This window comes from Sus scrofa, chromosome 8, assembly GCF_000003025.6.
Source record: "Sus scrofa isolate TJ Tabasco breed Duroc chromosome 8, Sscrofa11.1, whole genome shotgun sequence".
NCBI classification, from domain to species: Eukaryota; Metazoa; Chordata; class Mammalia; order Artiodactyla; family Suidae; genus Sus; species Sus scrofa.
Window position 1 is genome coordinate 11,249,362 of NC_010450.4, and position 13,501 is coordinate 11,262,862.

The 13,501-nt window shown below is 46.5% G+C and overlaps 1 protein-coding gene across 15 annotated transcripts in view; it reads right to left on the reverse strand.

Moving 5' to 3' along the window:
• PROM1 (prominin 1) overlaps positions 1 to 13,501 on the reverse strand; it is a 115,784-nt gene that overhangs the window by 33,703 nt on the left and 68,580 nt on the right. For 14 of the 15 annotated variants that reach the window (XM_021101023.1, XM_013978542.2, XM_013978537.2 and 11 more), the window contains 4 exons: positions 13,229 to 13,292; positions 12,258 to 12,347; positions 3,374 to 3,591; positions 1,137 to 1,211 (listed from right to left, as the gene is read on the reverse strand). In XM_021101023.1, coding sequence (XP_020956682.1) covers positions 1,137 to 1,211; positions 3,374 to 3,591; positions 12,258 to 12,347; positions 13,229 to 13,292 — 447 coding nt within the window. The remainder of the gene's footprint in view (positions 1 to 1,136; positions 1,212 to 3,373; positions 3,592 to 12,257; positions 12,348 to 13,228; positions 13,293 to 13,501) is intronic. The other variant, XM_013978548.2, reaches the window with a different exon arrangement.

Genomic DNA, 13,501 nt, shown 5'->3' on the forward strand with positions numbered 1-13,501 from the left:
TAAGGGGAACTTAAAAGAGAATATTTGCAGTGTTGTAAGAATGTATTTAAAGGGACACCCAGGAAAGGCATCATTAAGAAAGTGATACATAAAACGTAACGTAGCTAGTCCCTAGGAGCCCAAGAAGCCAGGCAAAGGAGAAGGAGAAAGAAGGGGGTGTCGGGCAGAGCACACAGAATGGGCACTTGCACAGAAGAGGCAAGAAACAAGATCACTGCGGCTGAGTCTCGAGCAGAGTGGGAGAGCCTCTATTATCAGAATCAGTGGGGGGTCAACACCAGACCCAGCAAACTCTGAGCCCCCGGAGGGTGAGATTATGTTTCTCTTTTCATCTCTTACGATCCTAGCTTGGTGCTTTGCATATAATAGATGCATAATAAAAACATTCTTCCGGAGTTCCTGTCGTGGCTCAGTGGTGAACGAATCCGACTAGGAACCATGAGGTTGTGGGTTCGATCCCTGGCCTCACTCTGTGGGTTAAGGATCCGGCGTTGCCGTGAATTGTGGTGTAGGTCGCAGATGTGGCTCGGATCCCGCGTTGCTGTGGCTGTGGTATAGGCCGGTGGCTACAGCGCCAATTAGACCCCTAGCCTGGGAACCTCCATATGCCGCAGGTGCAGCCCTAGAAAAGGCAAAAAGACAATAATAATAAGAAATAAATAAATAAAAATATTCTGCAATAGGTATGAACAAAATTACCTGGAGGATAATACCTTTCATCCTTCTTAGCAACCCCTCTCCAGAGTTTTGCAGCTTTTTTACTGTTACCTATTTTCTCACGTATTAGTCTATTCTTTAAAATAATCTAGGGAGGTTCCGTTGTGGTTCAGTGGTAATGAACCCGACTAGTATCCATGAGGATGCAGATTTGATCCCTGACCTCACTCAGTGGGTTAAGTATTCAGCGTTGCCGTGAGCTGTGGTGTAGGTCGCAGATGTGGGCAGTATCCTGCATTGCTGTGGCTGTGGTGTAGGCCCGCGGCTGTGGGGTAGGCCTCCAGCTGCAGCTCCGATTGGACCCCTAGCCTGCGAACTTCCAACACGTTGCAGGTGCGGCCCTAAAAGAAATGATAATACTAAAATAAAATAACCTAAAATAAGCTACTGTATTTTTTTTTTCAAAAAAAAAAACATACCTGGTGGGCCAGGGCGGTCAAATTTGTTCGAAGAACAGCAGTAAGATTATTAATATGCTCTTCCAAAGATGGGAGCTGAAATTTTATAAAAGAAAATATAAGGCAAGGTGGCTACCCTCCAAATTACCTGTCATAACAAAAGGAGACATCTTACATCCAAGTCCCAGAGTCTCTATGTGATAGGATAGGATCTCAGTTTCTTTTGAACAATAAAGTATTGAGGAAAACACATGTAGCTCAGAATAGACTTCCCACGCACTAATCTTTAGATGTTTCAATGTCTCCTGTTACAGTCAGCTACAAAACGAGGGAAAGAAATTTTACACAGATTGAGTATGCGTGACCTTACAGTTTCAGGAACTGAATATTATGGACCACAGCGGCACGAAACCTTTTAAAAAACATGTTTAAAAGTAATAAGTCAGTGGTTATACGGGTGAGTGGTCTGGAATAAATTTCTCATTTACAGTGTTATAGATGGATTTAAAGTGTCCTATCTCAGAGTTCCCGCTGTGGCACAACAGGATCGGAGGCATCTCTGCAGAGCCAGGACCAAGGTTCAATCCCCCATCCCAGCACAGTGGGTTCAAGGATCTGGCTGGTATAGGTCGCAGCTGAGGCTCAGACAACTCCATGAGCAGCGGGGCAGCCAAAAAAAAAAGTGTCCCATCTCTTATCAATACTGGGACAATTATCATGGGCCTCCTGAAACGATATACTGAGAAGGACACAATGTCACCTTTGTGACATCTCTGACAAATACGTGAAACTCAAATCGAATCAGGAGGGACTGTCAGACAAGCCCAAATTGAAAGTCATTCTAGAAAACCAATGGCAGTCTTCAAAAATGTTAATCTTACCAAAGAAAAAAAGATTGGGAAGCGGTTCCAGATTCAAGAAGTTAAAGACACGGGACAACTAAAGACGTTGTGTACTCTAGATTGGACCTTAGGAAAAAAAAATTTTTTTTAAACAGAATTTTTTAGAAACATCGGCCAAATTTGAATACAAACTGTGGATTAGATGGTGGGGCTGGGTCAACGCTATATGTCGCAATTTTGGTCATCACGACGGTTATGCAAAGTTAGGAAAAACCCTTTAAGGTTAAAGGGGCATAATGCCTGCAACTTACCCCCAAATGACTGAGAAGATGCCTAGGGTTGTAGCACATACATGGTGGGATGAATAGGAGAGGACAGACACATAGATAAGTGGATGAAATAATACGATTAAGCAAATGGAGCAAAATGTTGACAACTGGTGGATCTGGGCGAGAGCTGCAGATGGGGGTTCCTTGTACAGAACTTGCAAATTATCTTCGTGGTTTAACAGCACATCGAAATGAAAAGGTGGCCCCAAAAGCACATGATTTAAAACGATTTAAATGCAAGTGTAGGTCCTAGGCTCTGAAAAGATGCTGAATGACAACAAAAGTGATTGTAGCAGAGCCAACACAGACGCTGAATGTGCTTTGGGTTAATTTTACTCAAGCGCATCAAGCTACATTAAAACACTGTTTTATATAAAGTATGATATGGACGTGTCTGTACTGATACATTAAAAATCGTGAGTAGATGTGATTATTTTATCTACGCCCCAGAACGTTACATATTCAAGTTGCTCCAAATTCTTTTATTTCTTCTAATCTTATTGGGAATAGGGAAAATTATATTATATTTAGGCATATGTGTGAAGACACTAGGCCCATCACTTTAAGTATATTTTAATTTTTAAAGGTCTACGAAAACGCATGCTGCTTCCTTTTTCCCTTTCAAAGCTCAATTCATCACATGCAGAGAACAAACTAGTGGAGGTGGAAAGGGAAGGGGGACGGGCAACATCAGGGCTGTGGATTACGTGGTACAAACCATTACGCATAAAATAAACTACAAGTATCCATTGTGCAGCAGAGGAAGTATGGCCAACGGTTCATAAAAGGTACACTGAAACTGTCAAAATAAAATTAAAATTAAAAAAAGAAAAAAATCTGAAAAAAAAAAGGCTGAATTCATTCTGATATGTTTCATCCAATCAACGGCAGAGAAGCCTCGAGAAGGGTCTCCGGTTCTTCCTGCCCCCCACCCCCGCCACAGCCATCCCAGTGGGGAGACAGGGTATCCCACCTCTGAAGGCGGACGGAGGGTCCCAGCCCCCGGATACCTGATGGGTGAGCCCATGCTTAGCCCTCCCCAAGCTGTCCCAGTGATCCTGCCCTGGCGCCAGGTCACGCTCGTCACCTGATCAGGATTGATGCTGACGTTCACAAGGCCTAGACTGCTCCTGATGTCATTACAGGTGGTTTGCACTGGATCCGCATGGCACGTGGAGTCAGAGAGGGTTTGCTCCAAGCCCCTTCTCACGTCACTCAGGTTGTGGCCAAGTTGTGTCAGTGACTGTTTCGTGTCCATTAAGTTAAGGTTCGCTTGGACCAGGGATTCTCTGAGCGTTTTCAATTCTGTAGGAACACAGCCCGCTTCAGAACAGAGGCTCCCACTAGGCTGGCAGATGGAAAAACCCCTTCTCATCTACAACAGTGCCCTAAAGGGACTGGAGATGAACTTGCACTTGACCGTGAAAGGCAACCAGCTGCCAGGGCCAGTCTGAGAGGGGACCACAGGGGTGCTGCTGGCCTCCTCCACCTCTGCAGCTACTTCAATCAGCTCAGCTTCCCCAGCCGGGGGTTCTTTCGAGTAAGCAGGGGCAAGTATGAACCCAGGAATGTGGCTGGAGCTTGAGGGAGCAGCAGCCACGGGAAGAGGGGTGGCTGGCCCTAGCCTTGCCCGGCCTTAAAGAGGTCAGCTCAGCATCTTCAATCCCAAGCAGTTTCAACTCACACACAAACTGATCACCCAGCAGATTTCAGCCCTGAATATTCCAAGAGCTGGAATTAGACACGGCAACAGTTAAGATCACAAGTTGGGATGCAGGCAAGTCTAGGTACAGATCTCAGCTTTGCTACCTGCTGGGTAACTGGATGCCGGTTCCCGAACATTCTTTCGGCAATTTCTCCATCTGCAAATGGTGACACCACCACAGAATGTGGGGATCAGAATGACCAGATGGAAATTCCTCAATGGCAGTGAGTCCACGTGTTTTACTGTGGAAGCCCCACGGCCTAGGACTGTGTATAACATTCTTCGACTAGGAAAACCCTCATAATTGTCTGCTCCCCTGACTTCTCTGGGATATAGAAACCCACATTCATGACTAGGGAGGTGGCAAATGACAGCTCTTTTCTACAGTGACTTAAAATCAGAGCAGTACATAAATACAATAAAATTCTTTAAAAAATCACAGCAGTAAAAGATGTGAAATTGAAATTAGAGGGCATTGCTTTTCTTCTAAGCAAATAAGTCTTCTGGGCTCATAAAACAGATGGCAGGACATCAGGCTACAACTGGGTGTTGCTAGGAAAAATGTGAAAGCCCTTCAAGCCTGGTTTCCCTAATCTTCCCTGCAACCGAATAAAACTCAGGGCTAAAACCACACACACACACACACACACACACACACACACACACACACACAAACACACTTTCATGGCCAACAGTAGTGTGAGGTCTCACCTCAGTTCTTCTACTCCGTTAGAGCACCTGTGGCAAACTCATCTCTTGGGACCTCGCTTTGCTCATCTGTAAATTAGGAAGTGACTGGGTCGTCTCCTGGTTGCTAGGAGAGTCTGTGATTCTAGACTGTGCCTTAGCAGGTTTGCTCCTACAGATGGCACTACCCATATCATCCAAGATGGCACACCAACTTAGCTTTGAGGACTTACTCTGAGCCCCAGGAGGTTTCCAGGATTGGACTATCTAACCCTTCTTTCCAGATTCTATCACCTTATCTGAAAAGAAAAATCGTAGAGTCCTCTTCAAATAATCTCTTCTCTTGAATTTTGGTCCGGTCATATCGTACCAATAGTTGAGACTACAGTAATCATGAAGACTTTATTAAAGAGTCTCTCTGGGCCTCAGATTCTCCTCTTTTCCACTCACCTCCTAGGATTATCAGCAAAGCGTGGAGCTAGTACCCAGCTCATGCTAGAGGCTCGATAAATATCAACCATAGGGAAATGAGAAGCAAAGAATACAGCTGCATCCAGAACCACGTAACGGAACACAAAAGAGCCTCCCCGAATATAACTCATATCACACCTCACAGTTTAATGTTCTGTGGTTTAATCTCTCATAGCCCCTTCCACTTGGACTTCAAGCTAAGTTATACTAAGGCAAGAAATATTGCATTGTGATGATCATTGCACAACTCCAGGTGTGATAAATTCATTGAGCAATGAAAAAAAAAAAGGCAAGAAATAAACAACAACAATAAAAAATGATGGATGATAAAATGAATTGATGGCCCAGAAAACATGGGTCCGATTAGGTACCATGTGCAGAACTTCAGGGCTGTGCGTACTATCCTGTCGGGTCCCAAGAAGGATTCAGAATTAACAAACACATGTGTTTCCCAAAGGCGTCGACACATTTTATAAAAAGTCTACGGGGTTATAACTCTGGGAGTCATTCCTAGCCCACCAACATCACATCTATTACGAATCTGAAGTCAGTGGAAAGATATTTGAGAGTCTCAGTTTTTAGCTAATTTACATTTTACCAGCTCATAGCACATTTCCCTTAGAGGCCCTGGCCTGCAGCTCAAATATACTTTGCACAAATCCATTTGCATGTTTCTCCTTTCTCCAAAGGCCACTAGACACATAAGGCTGCAGAGAATTTTTAGCAAAAATTGGGCCAAAGCAGTTTATTAAGTATATTTTAAGATGCCTGGAACACCAGAGGCTAAACGTTTAACTCATTCAGGCTGGGCTTTAAAATATATGTATAAAACTTCAATAATACAGGATGTACTAAAAAGAATAATAAAATCTGTTTTAATTGACTTCCATCCAGATAGAATTGGAATGCAAACATTAAAAACTGGGCAAAACGTGGGGGGAGAAACGGTACAGGTCAACCACATTGCCTGGTTCAGATACCTTGGGGCAGCATTTACCTCTGCATCATTTTGGAGCAGGAAGCGATCTTGGCAGACTGATATTCCAAATGCACTGACGCATGAGGGATCTGGGGTGCAGAGGTGCCTCCCATCACCCTGTGGTCACATCAGCTCTTAAACTCCAGATTCCTACCTCCTCTTTCAAAGTTACACTGTGCTGTGTTGCCGTGGACGACACAGAAGCAGCCTACATCTTAGCACACCTGCATGTACCCAAATACCATCCACTATGCTCCAGGCAGCATCAGCTTTAGAGCCAGACCAGGCTCTGAATCCCAACTCCACCACTTCCCAGCTACCGCATCTGGGACAAGTTTCATGACCTCTGAGCCTCGCTGTCTTAACTTGGTAACAATGGAGGTTAACCATCCCCACCCCCAGAGTTCCTGTGAGCACTGACTGATATATACAAGAAAAGTGCCTGGTACGTGGCAGTGGCACGTGGCAGACCCTCAACACTCCACAGCTTTCTAAATTGTACTTCATGGCCCATCATTTCTACAAACTTGCTTTGATGGATGTTGCTGGGCTGACATCTCAGGAGCCATGTCACCTCTTTCACGCTGTAGCAGAGTCCCACCTGCAGCTGAAGGAGTGGGCCTTGACTGCCCCCCAGCCAACCCATTCCCCCTACGTAGCACTGGTTCAGAGCTGGTCATGGGACCTTGGACGACACAACTGGAGGGAAACTGGTTGAACAGGAGGGCCAGTGTGACTAGAGTCAGCCCTCTTTCAACTGCAAGGCACATCTGCATTAGGATGATGCAGACATGGTAGAGAACAGCTGGATGGAAAGAATCTCAGCACTGGATCAAGCCTCACCTGAAGCTAGTTTCAGTTGCATGAGCGAATAATCTACTTAGCTGAAAGTCAGACAGAGATAGGGACTTTCTGTATGAATCAGGTTCCTCAAAAATGTTTTACTCTCTTACTATTCTTAAATTTTATTTATAAATTTTATTTATAAGAAGATGAAAGAGATGACTGGAGAGATTTGACTATAAAAGTTTACAGAGTCAGCCCAAAGGATTTTTAATCCATTGGTCAAGTGCAAACACTGGAAGCTGCAATGAGGGGACCTAAGGGACCATTGGCAAGAGGGATGCTGAGGGCAGTGGGGAGGGAAGGCATTTTCTGTGGCCACTGGCACGAGTGATGAACTCTCGAGATGAAGGAGTAAGGAGCCACCAGGCCCGCCCTCTTTTCATAGTTCTGTTCCTGCCAGTTGAGAAATATTTCCTGCTGAGACACAGGATCGGGCGAGGTGGGGAGGGGTAGCTATGGAAGGAAAAGGTCTCTGTGGAAGAAGTCCGGGCGTCACTGTCATTCCTGCAACAGAAATGCTCAAATAGCAAGTGACAAAGTAGTCACTAAGGTTCTTCATTCAGGGAGTTCCTGTTGTGGTGCAGCAGGAACGAATCCGACTAGTATCCATGAGGATGTGGGTTCCATCCCTGGCCTTGCTTAGTGGGTTGGGGATCCCGTGTTGCCGGGAGTTGTGGTGTAGGTCGCAGATGTGGCTCAGATCCTACGTTGCGGTGGCTGTGGTGTAGGCTGACAGCCGTAGCTCCAATTCAACCCCTAGCCTGGGAAGTTCCATATGCCACGGGTACGGCCCTAAAAAGCAAAAAAAAAAAAAAGATTATTCATTCAACTTTAATGACAAGCCAGAGCTCCTTGTTTCTGACGTAATCAGGTTACCTGGATAAACATGAACTATGTGAGGTGACATCAGGGGTTCTTAACCTGGGGTCTGTGGAAGGAATTCAAAGGGATGTGTGCGCTTGGAAGAAAAAAGTCAAACTAAACCAAACTCACATCTATAGTTCCACTAGGCTCTCCTTACACTTTAGCCTTTGATTCTCTTGTGAAGGTGGACAGTGGATCTCTGTTGGTGCTGCTGAACGTCACTAAAGAAATCAGAAATTTTTTTTTTTTTTTTTGCTTTTTTTAAAGGGTCACACCCACGGCACATGGAGGTTCCCAGGCTAGGGGTCTAATCAGAGCTACAGCTGCCGGCCTCAGCAATGCCAGATCTGAGCCTCGTCTTCGACCTACCCCAGAGCTCACGGCAACACTGGATCCTTAACCCACTGATCGAGGCCAGGGATCGAATCCACGACCTCATGGTTCGTAGTCAGATTCGTTTCCGCTGCGCCACCATGGGAATTCCAGAAGTATTTTCATGTAATGTTCAGTGTTGGCCGATACCTGGCAGTGTTGTGTCTGTTCATCATTACTTTGAAATTATGGCCGTTATCAGACCCTCTCCTAGAAACTATTAATGGGCTTAATGAACAAGCCCATATTATTCTATTGTAAATTCACTTATTTTTATTTATTTAATTTTTTTGTCTTTTTAAGTCTGCACCTGAGGCATTTGGAGGTTCTCAGGCGAGGGGTCTAATCAGAGCTCTTGCTCCTAGCCTACGCCACAAACACAGCCACACCAGACCCAAGCCACGTCTGCGACCTACACTGCAGCTCACGGCAATGCCAGATCCTTAACCCACTGAGTGAGGCCAGGGATCGAACCTGCATCCTCATGGATACTAGTCGGATTTGTTTCTGCTGAGCCATGACAGGAACTCTGAAAGTTCACTTTTTAAGTGTTTTGATATTTCATCCCAATTGGTCTCTTTTATGATCTTGTATCTTTCATGTTACGCATTGACAAACATTCTGGGGAAATGTCCACAGAATTGGCCAGTCCACAGAACCAAAAGGGTTAGGAGGCCCTGATTTAAATCTCTGCTGTACCAGGGGCAGGCGGTCCTCCTTGGGCAGAACAGATAATAGCTGTCTGCGCTTCACAGAGATGAGTCTATCATGAGCACTGTCTTGGTGAGAGACAGACCCCCCCACCCCACCCCCGTAACCACTTGATGTTTAAGCCCAAATTCCTACATGCCTGGTCAAGGAGCAGCACCTTTTGGGTTGTTGTTGTTGTTGTTGTTGTTGTTTCATTTAAAGGGGACTTAGTTTATGTAGACTGGATTTTCAAATGACCAAGCAAGAAAGACCTGCCAACTTTGGGGTGAAATTTGTTCTCCCTAATGAGCTCCTCGCAGCCTGCCGGTGCCATGAAGCACACCCATGCAGCCGCCTGGAGGAGTGCCCCTAGGGCAGGAGGAAGCTCTCCAAAGTGGGTCCCTCCCTGCTCCTTGGAACCCTGTGTCAGCAAAGGTCACTGCCTAGTTACACAAGACGAGGTGTTTCTAATCTCTTTCGGGTTTGTTCTAAAGCAGAGAAGTAAGAGTCCATCAGTAAGCACTAGAGAAGAAAAGCATCCGATTTCACCAAAGAGTGTAGATTCCAAGCTCTGGGCCTGTCACGTGACTTTTATCTGCACCATGGGGCTCCTCACAGCTCCCAGGGACCTCCTCAGGGGCATTATGATGCTCACACGGTATAGACTTTAAAAGATGTTTTACCAACCACAAAATCCCACACACACATCAGGCAGGGTCTTCTCACCTACAGAGGGATTGTGAGGTGGGAGGCAGTGCCAAAGATGAAAAGTGATTTTTTGGCACCGTTGGTTGGGTGATCATTTGGGAAGAAGGCTTGCGGGATCAGGGACTCCTCGGGTGCCAACCTATGACAACTGCTCCCAGGTGAAAAAAACTGTCAACACCCACGGAACAAGAGTCCTTGGCAATGCCCCCCTCCCCAGAGATGAGGCTCAAAGCAAGCCTTGGAACCTGCCCTCCAAAATCCTTTTTTGTTGTGTTTCAGCACAGATGCAAAACTGGAAGGAGGATTTGGGGGAAGCCCACCTTCCTGTGAGTAGAGGGGCCCCCCACCTCCCAGATGAGGGACATCCTGGCTTTGGTGTAAAAAGGGGCTGAAATCAAGGAGAGTGGTTTTCACTGTTTCAAACATCTTTTTAAGAGAGAAAGGTCCACTCTTTAATCTTTAAGCAGCGCTTAACTACCCTCCTTATGGAGACCCTGCCAAGTCTTTCCTTGGCTCATTGTCTGACTAATGCCATTTAATTCTCAATAAAGGACAGTGACACATGGGTTTGGGGCCATCTCTTGGCCATGATCACAAAGAGTTCATTCTGGGTCGTAAATGTGGTTATTGGAGGAAAGACATGCAATGCTCAGTTGTAAGAAAATGTACTAATTAACAGGAAGAAGAGGTTACACTCCCTGGACACTGAGCTCATTATCTAAAACGATGCCCCGATTAGCCCACTGTGTTATCATCCCTGTGAACTTATTCTTTCACTCATTATTTTTCAACTCTATAGTTTTAAAGCTTTCAGGTTTTAAAGACGACCAGATCCCCGATTCAACAGCTCTTTTTACCTTCTTTCTTATGCTTTAACTTTAGTGAGACGAGGATGTATGTTAATCAATATTGTATTTAATGTGATACGTTCCTCTTTTCCCCAAAGAAGATGCTGATTAATCCAAAGGTCTATACAATATATGCTGCCTTAAAATCAAGGAGTATCACAATCTGATAAGGAGTCACACAGAGCATGGCGTATATTGACTAGGGAATCAGAAGCTTTTCATTCTCCTACTTTTCCCTGTGCTGGAGCCTGGAGACAGTTTAGGAAAACAGCTGTCACTGTGGGATGTCCACTGAATTAGTTATCTATTGCTGCTGGATGGATTACTCCCAAAGTCAGCATCTTAAAACTGTGAAGGTTGGTGTTCCTGCTGTGGCTCAATGGTAACGAACCCATGATAATCCACGAACCTGGCCTCGTTCAGTGGGTTAAGGATCCAGTGTTGCTGTGAGCTGCAGTGTGGGTGGCAGATGCAGCTCAGATCTGGCGTTGCTATGACTGGTGAGACCAGTGGCTGCAGCTCTGATTCCACCCTAGCCTGGGAGTTTCCATATGCCGCAAGCGCGGCCCTAAATAGACAGAAAACAAACAAACAACTGCAAAGGTTTATGATCTCACACAGTTACTGAGGGTCATACATGTGGGATTGGCTCAGCGCAGTGGTTGGGCTCAGGGTCTTTCCTGCAGTTTAGGCTGCAGTCACGCTGTCAGCTGCGGCTGCGTCCATCAGAGGACTGACTGGGGCTGGAGGATCAGCCTCCTCGGTCACCGACGTGACTGGCAGAGGCCTCAGTTCCTCACAGGGTGGGCAAGGAAGGAAGGAAGGACCCCTCCCCAGCCCATCTCCTTCCCTGAGAAATACGGTTAATGGACAGAAGCAAAATTAAGCACAAGCTGAAGATTTATTTCACCTGAGTTCAAATGTATTCGTTGCAGGCTTGGGCAACTGGTATACACTAATAATATCCCTGTAAGGATTAAAAACAAGAAAACCTTTTTTTTTATTGTTTTTTTTTTTTCCCTCCATCTATCTTTCTTTATTCAGATACCACTGAGCCTCTGCTGTGACTGGCAAAGATTCAACCATAGGGGTAAGGCTCATTCTTAAGACAGGCCTTGCTGTTTTGTTTTATTTTATTATTTTATTGTATTCTTTGTCTTTCTAGGGCGACATATGGAGGTTCTCAGGCTAGGGGTCTAATCGGAGCTGTAGCCACCAGCCTACGCCAGAGCCACGGCAACGCGGGATCTGAGCCACATCTGTGACCTACACCACAGCTCACAGCAATGCCAGATCCTTAACCCACTGAGCAGGGCCAGGGATCCAACCTGCATCCTCATGGATTCTACTCAGGTTTGTGAACTACTGGGCCATGATGGGAACTCCCAGGAACCCAATTTTTCTGGATAGAGGTAATCTATACATTAGATGAAGAAGGTTCTGAGGCCTTTCAGGCAGAGGAAGTGCATGCCGTTCAGGACGACACATTGCAGGGTTTCCATCAGAGTGAACACTGAGATCCGTGGCTGGAGTGGAAAGTGGGGTGTTGGCAGAAGAGACTGAAAGATGGGCCAGGGTCAGACATGGAAGAAAGGGGGGGAAGAGAAGTATCGAGTGGGGGAGAAGGAAGGGGGGGAGAGGAAGGGGGGAGAGGAAGGAGGGAGAGGAAGGAGGGAGGGGAGGGGAGGGGAGGGGAGGAAGGGGGGGCACTAAGGCCTCACACCAGCTAATTCTCAGGGAGAACGAGGAAAGGGCAAGGGAGCCCGGCGGCTGAGCCTTGGTCACCCTCGGCAGTGCTTACCTTCACCAATGGCCATGGCGTCATCCAGCATAGGGATCAACTTAGGTTTGAGCTGTTGATAAATTCTGCTTCCCAGCAACACTTTAATATCTACATTCAAAGAAGCGTAAGGGCTGAGAGGGTGGGTTCTCTCCTTTTCCTCTTCCCTCGCCGTCTCTCCCCGAGGCAGGGTTTCCTTGCCTGGTTTAGTCCCTCCGGCCGGGACATGCCACTGTCCCCTGGAGGCCCCGCGCAGGCGCGGACTCGCGCAGGGAGTCCCCCTGGCACGCGGCCACGCCCCCTCCAGCTGCCCCTGGCAGAGCCGGGGTCTCTGTCCTGGGAAGGCTTCCTCGTCTTGATCCGTAGCCTTGTGCATCCCTGATCTGCCCAGCTGGACTAGGGGTTCTGAACCCTGGTTCTCTCGAGATTCGGGACCAGGTCACTCTTTGCTGTGGGGACTGTTCTGTGCTTTGCAGGATATTTCAGCCGCATCCCTGGCCTATACCAATGGGCCAGACCCGATTGGGACACCGAAAATGCCTCCAGATGTTGCCAGATGTTGTCTTGAGGGCAAAACAGCGCCTGGTTGCTAACCACGGAGCTGGGCTGTGTGTGAGCTCCCCATGGGCCCCCGGGGACGTGCACCACCCACCCCTCTATCCCAGAAGCCAAGGTCTCTCTGGAGGCCCCGTTTCCAGTCGGACCTGACAGAGACCCATTTCCTCTCTCACGTGGGGCATGAGGAGGAGGCACCTGTGAGGAAAGGACAGCCAGAGCATCCTTTCAGTAAATGCTAGGGTTTAACCACTGAGTAACAAACAGCACACTGTAATAACGCTGGGGAAATACTGTTTTGCTTTCTTCCTATGTTCACACCCAACCTGCAGAAACGGCATACGTCATTTCTTAGTCCGTGTTTTGTGACAGGTGGCCATGCTATCTTCCAGCCAAAATGAACAAACAAATTCCAGGCAACTTTAAATTTTACTCACTGTCCAGGTCCGAGAACACCCGTTCCTTAGTGGTGGTATACTGCTCTGCTATATAGTCGATTTGCTAAACAAAAAAAAAAAAAAAAAAAAAAAAAAAAAAAAGAGAGAGAAAGAGAGAGAGAGAGAAAGAGAGAGATTTAACATCCAAAAACTGTCCTGAATCATAGCATTTTTAAAAGAGAGCAAGTTCTTAGAGATATTTCTATTTTCTGACTCCCAGACTTGTTAACAACACACCAAGGCTTGAGTTGTCCTTGTGGCTCAGTGGGTTAT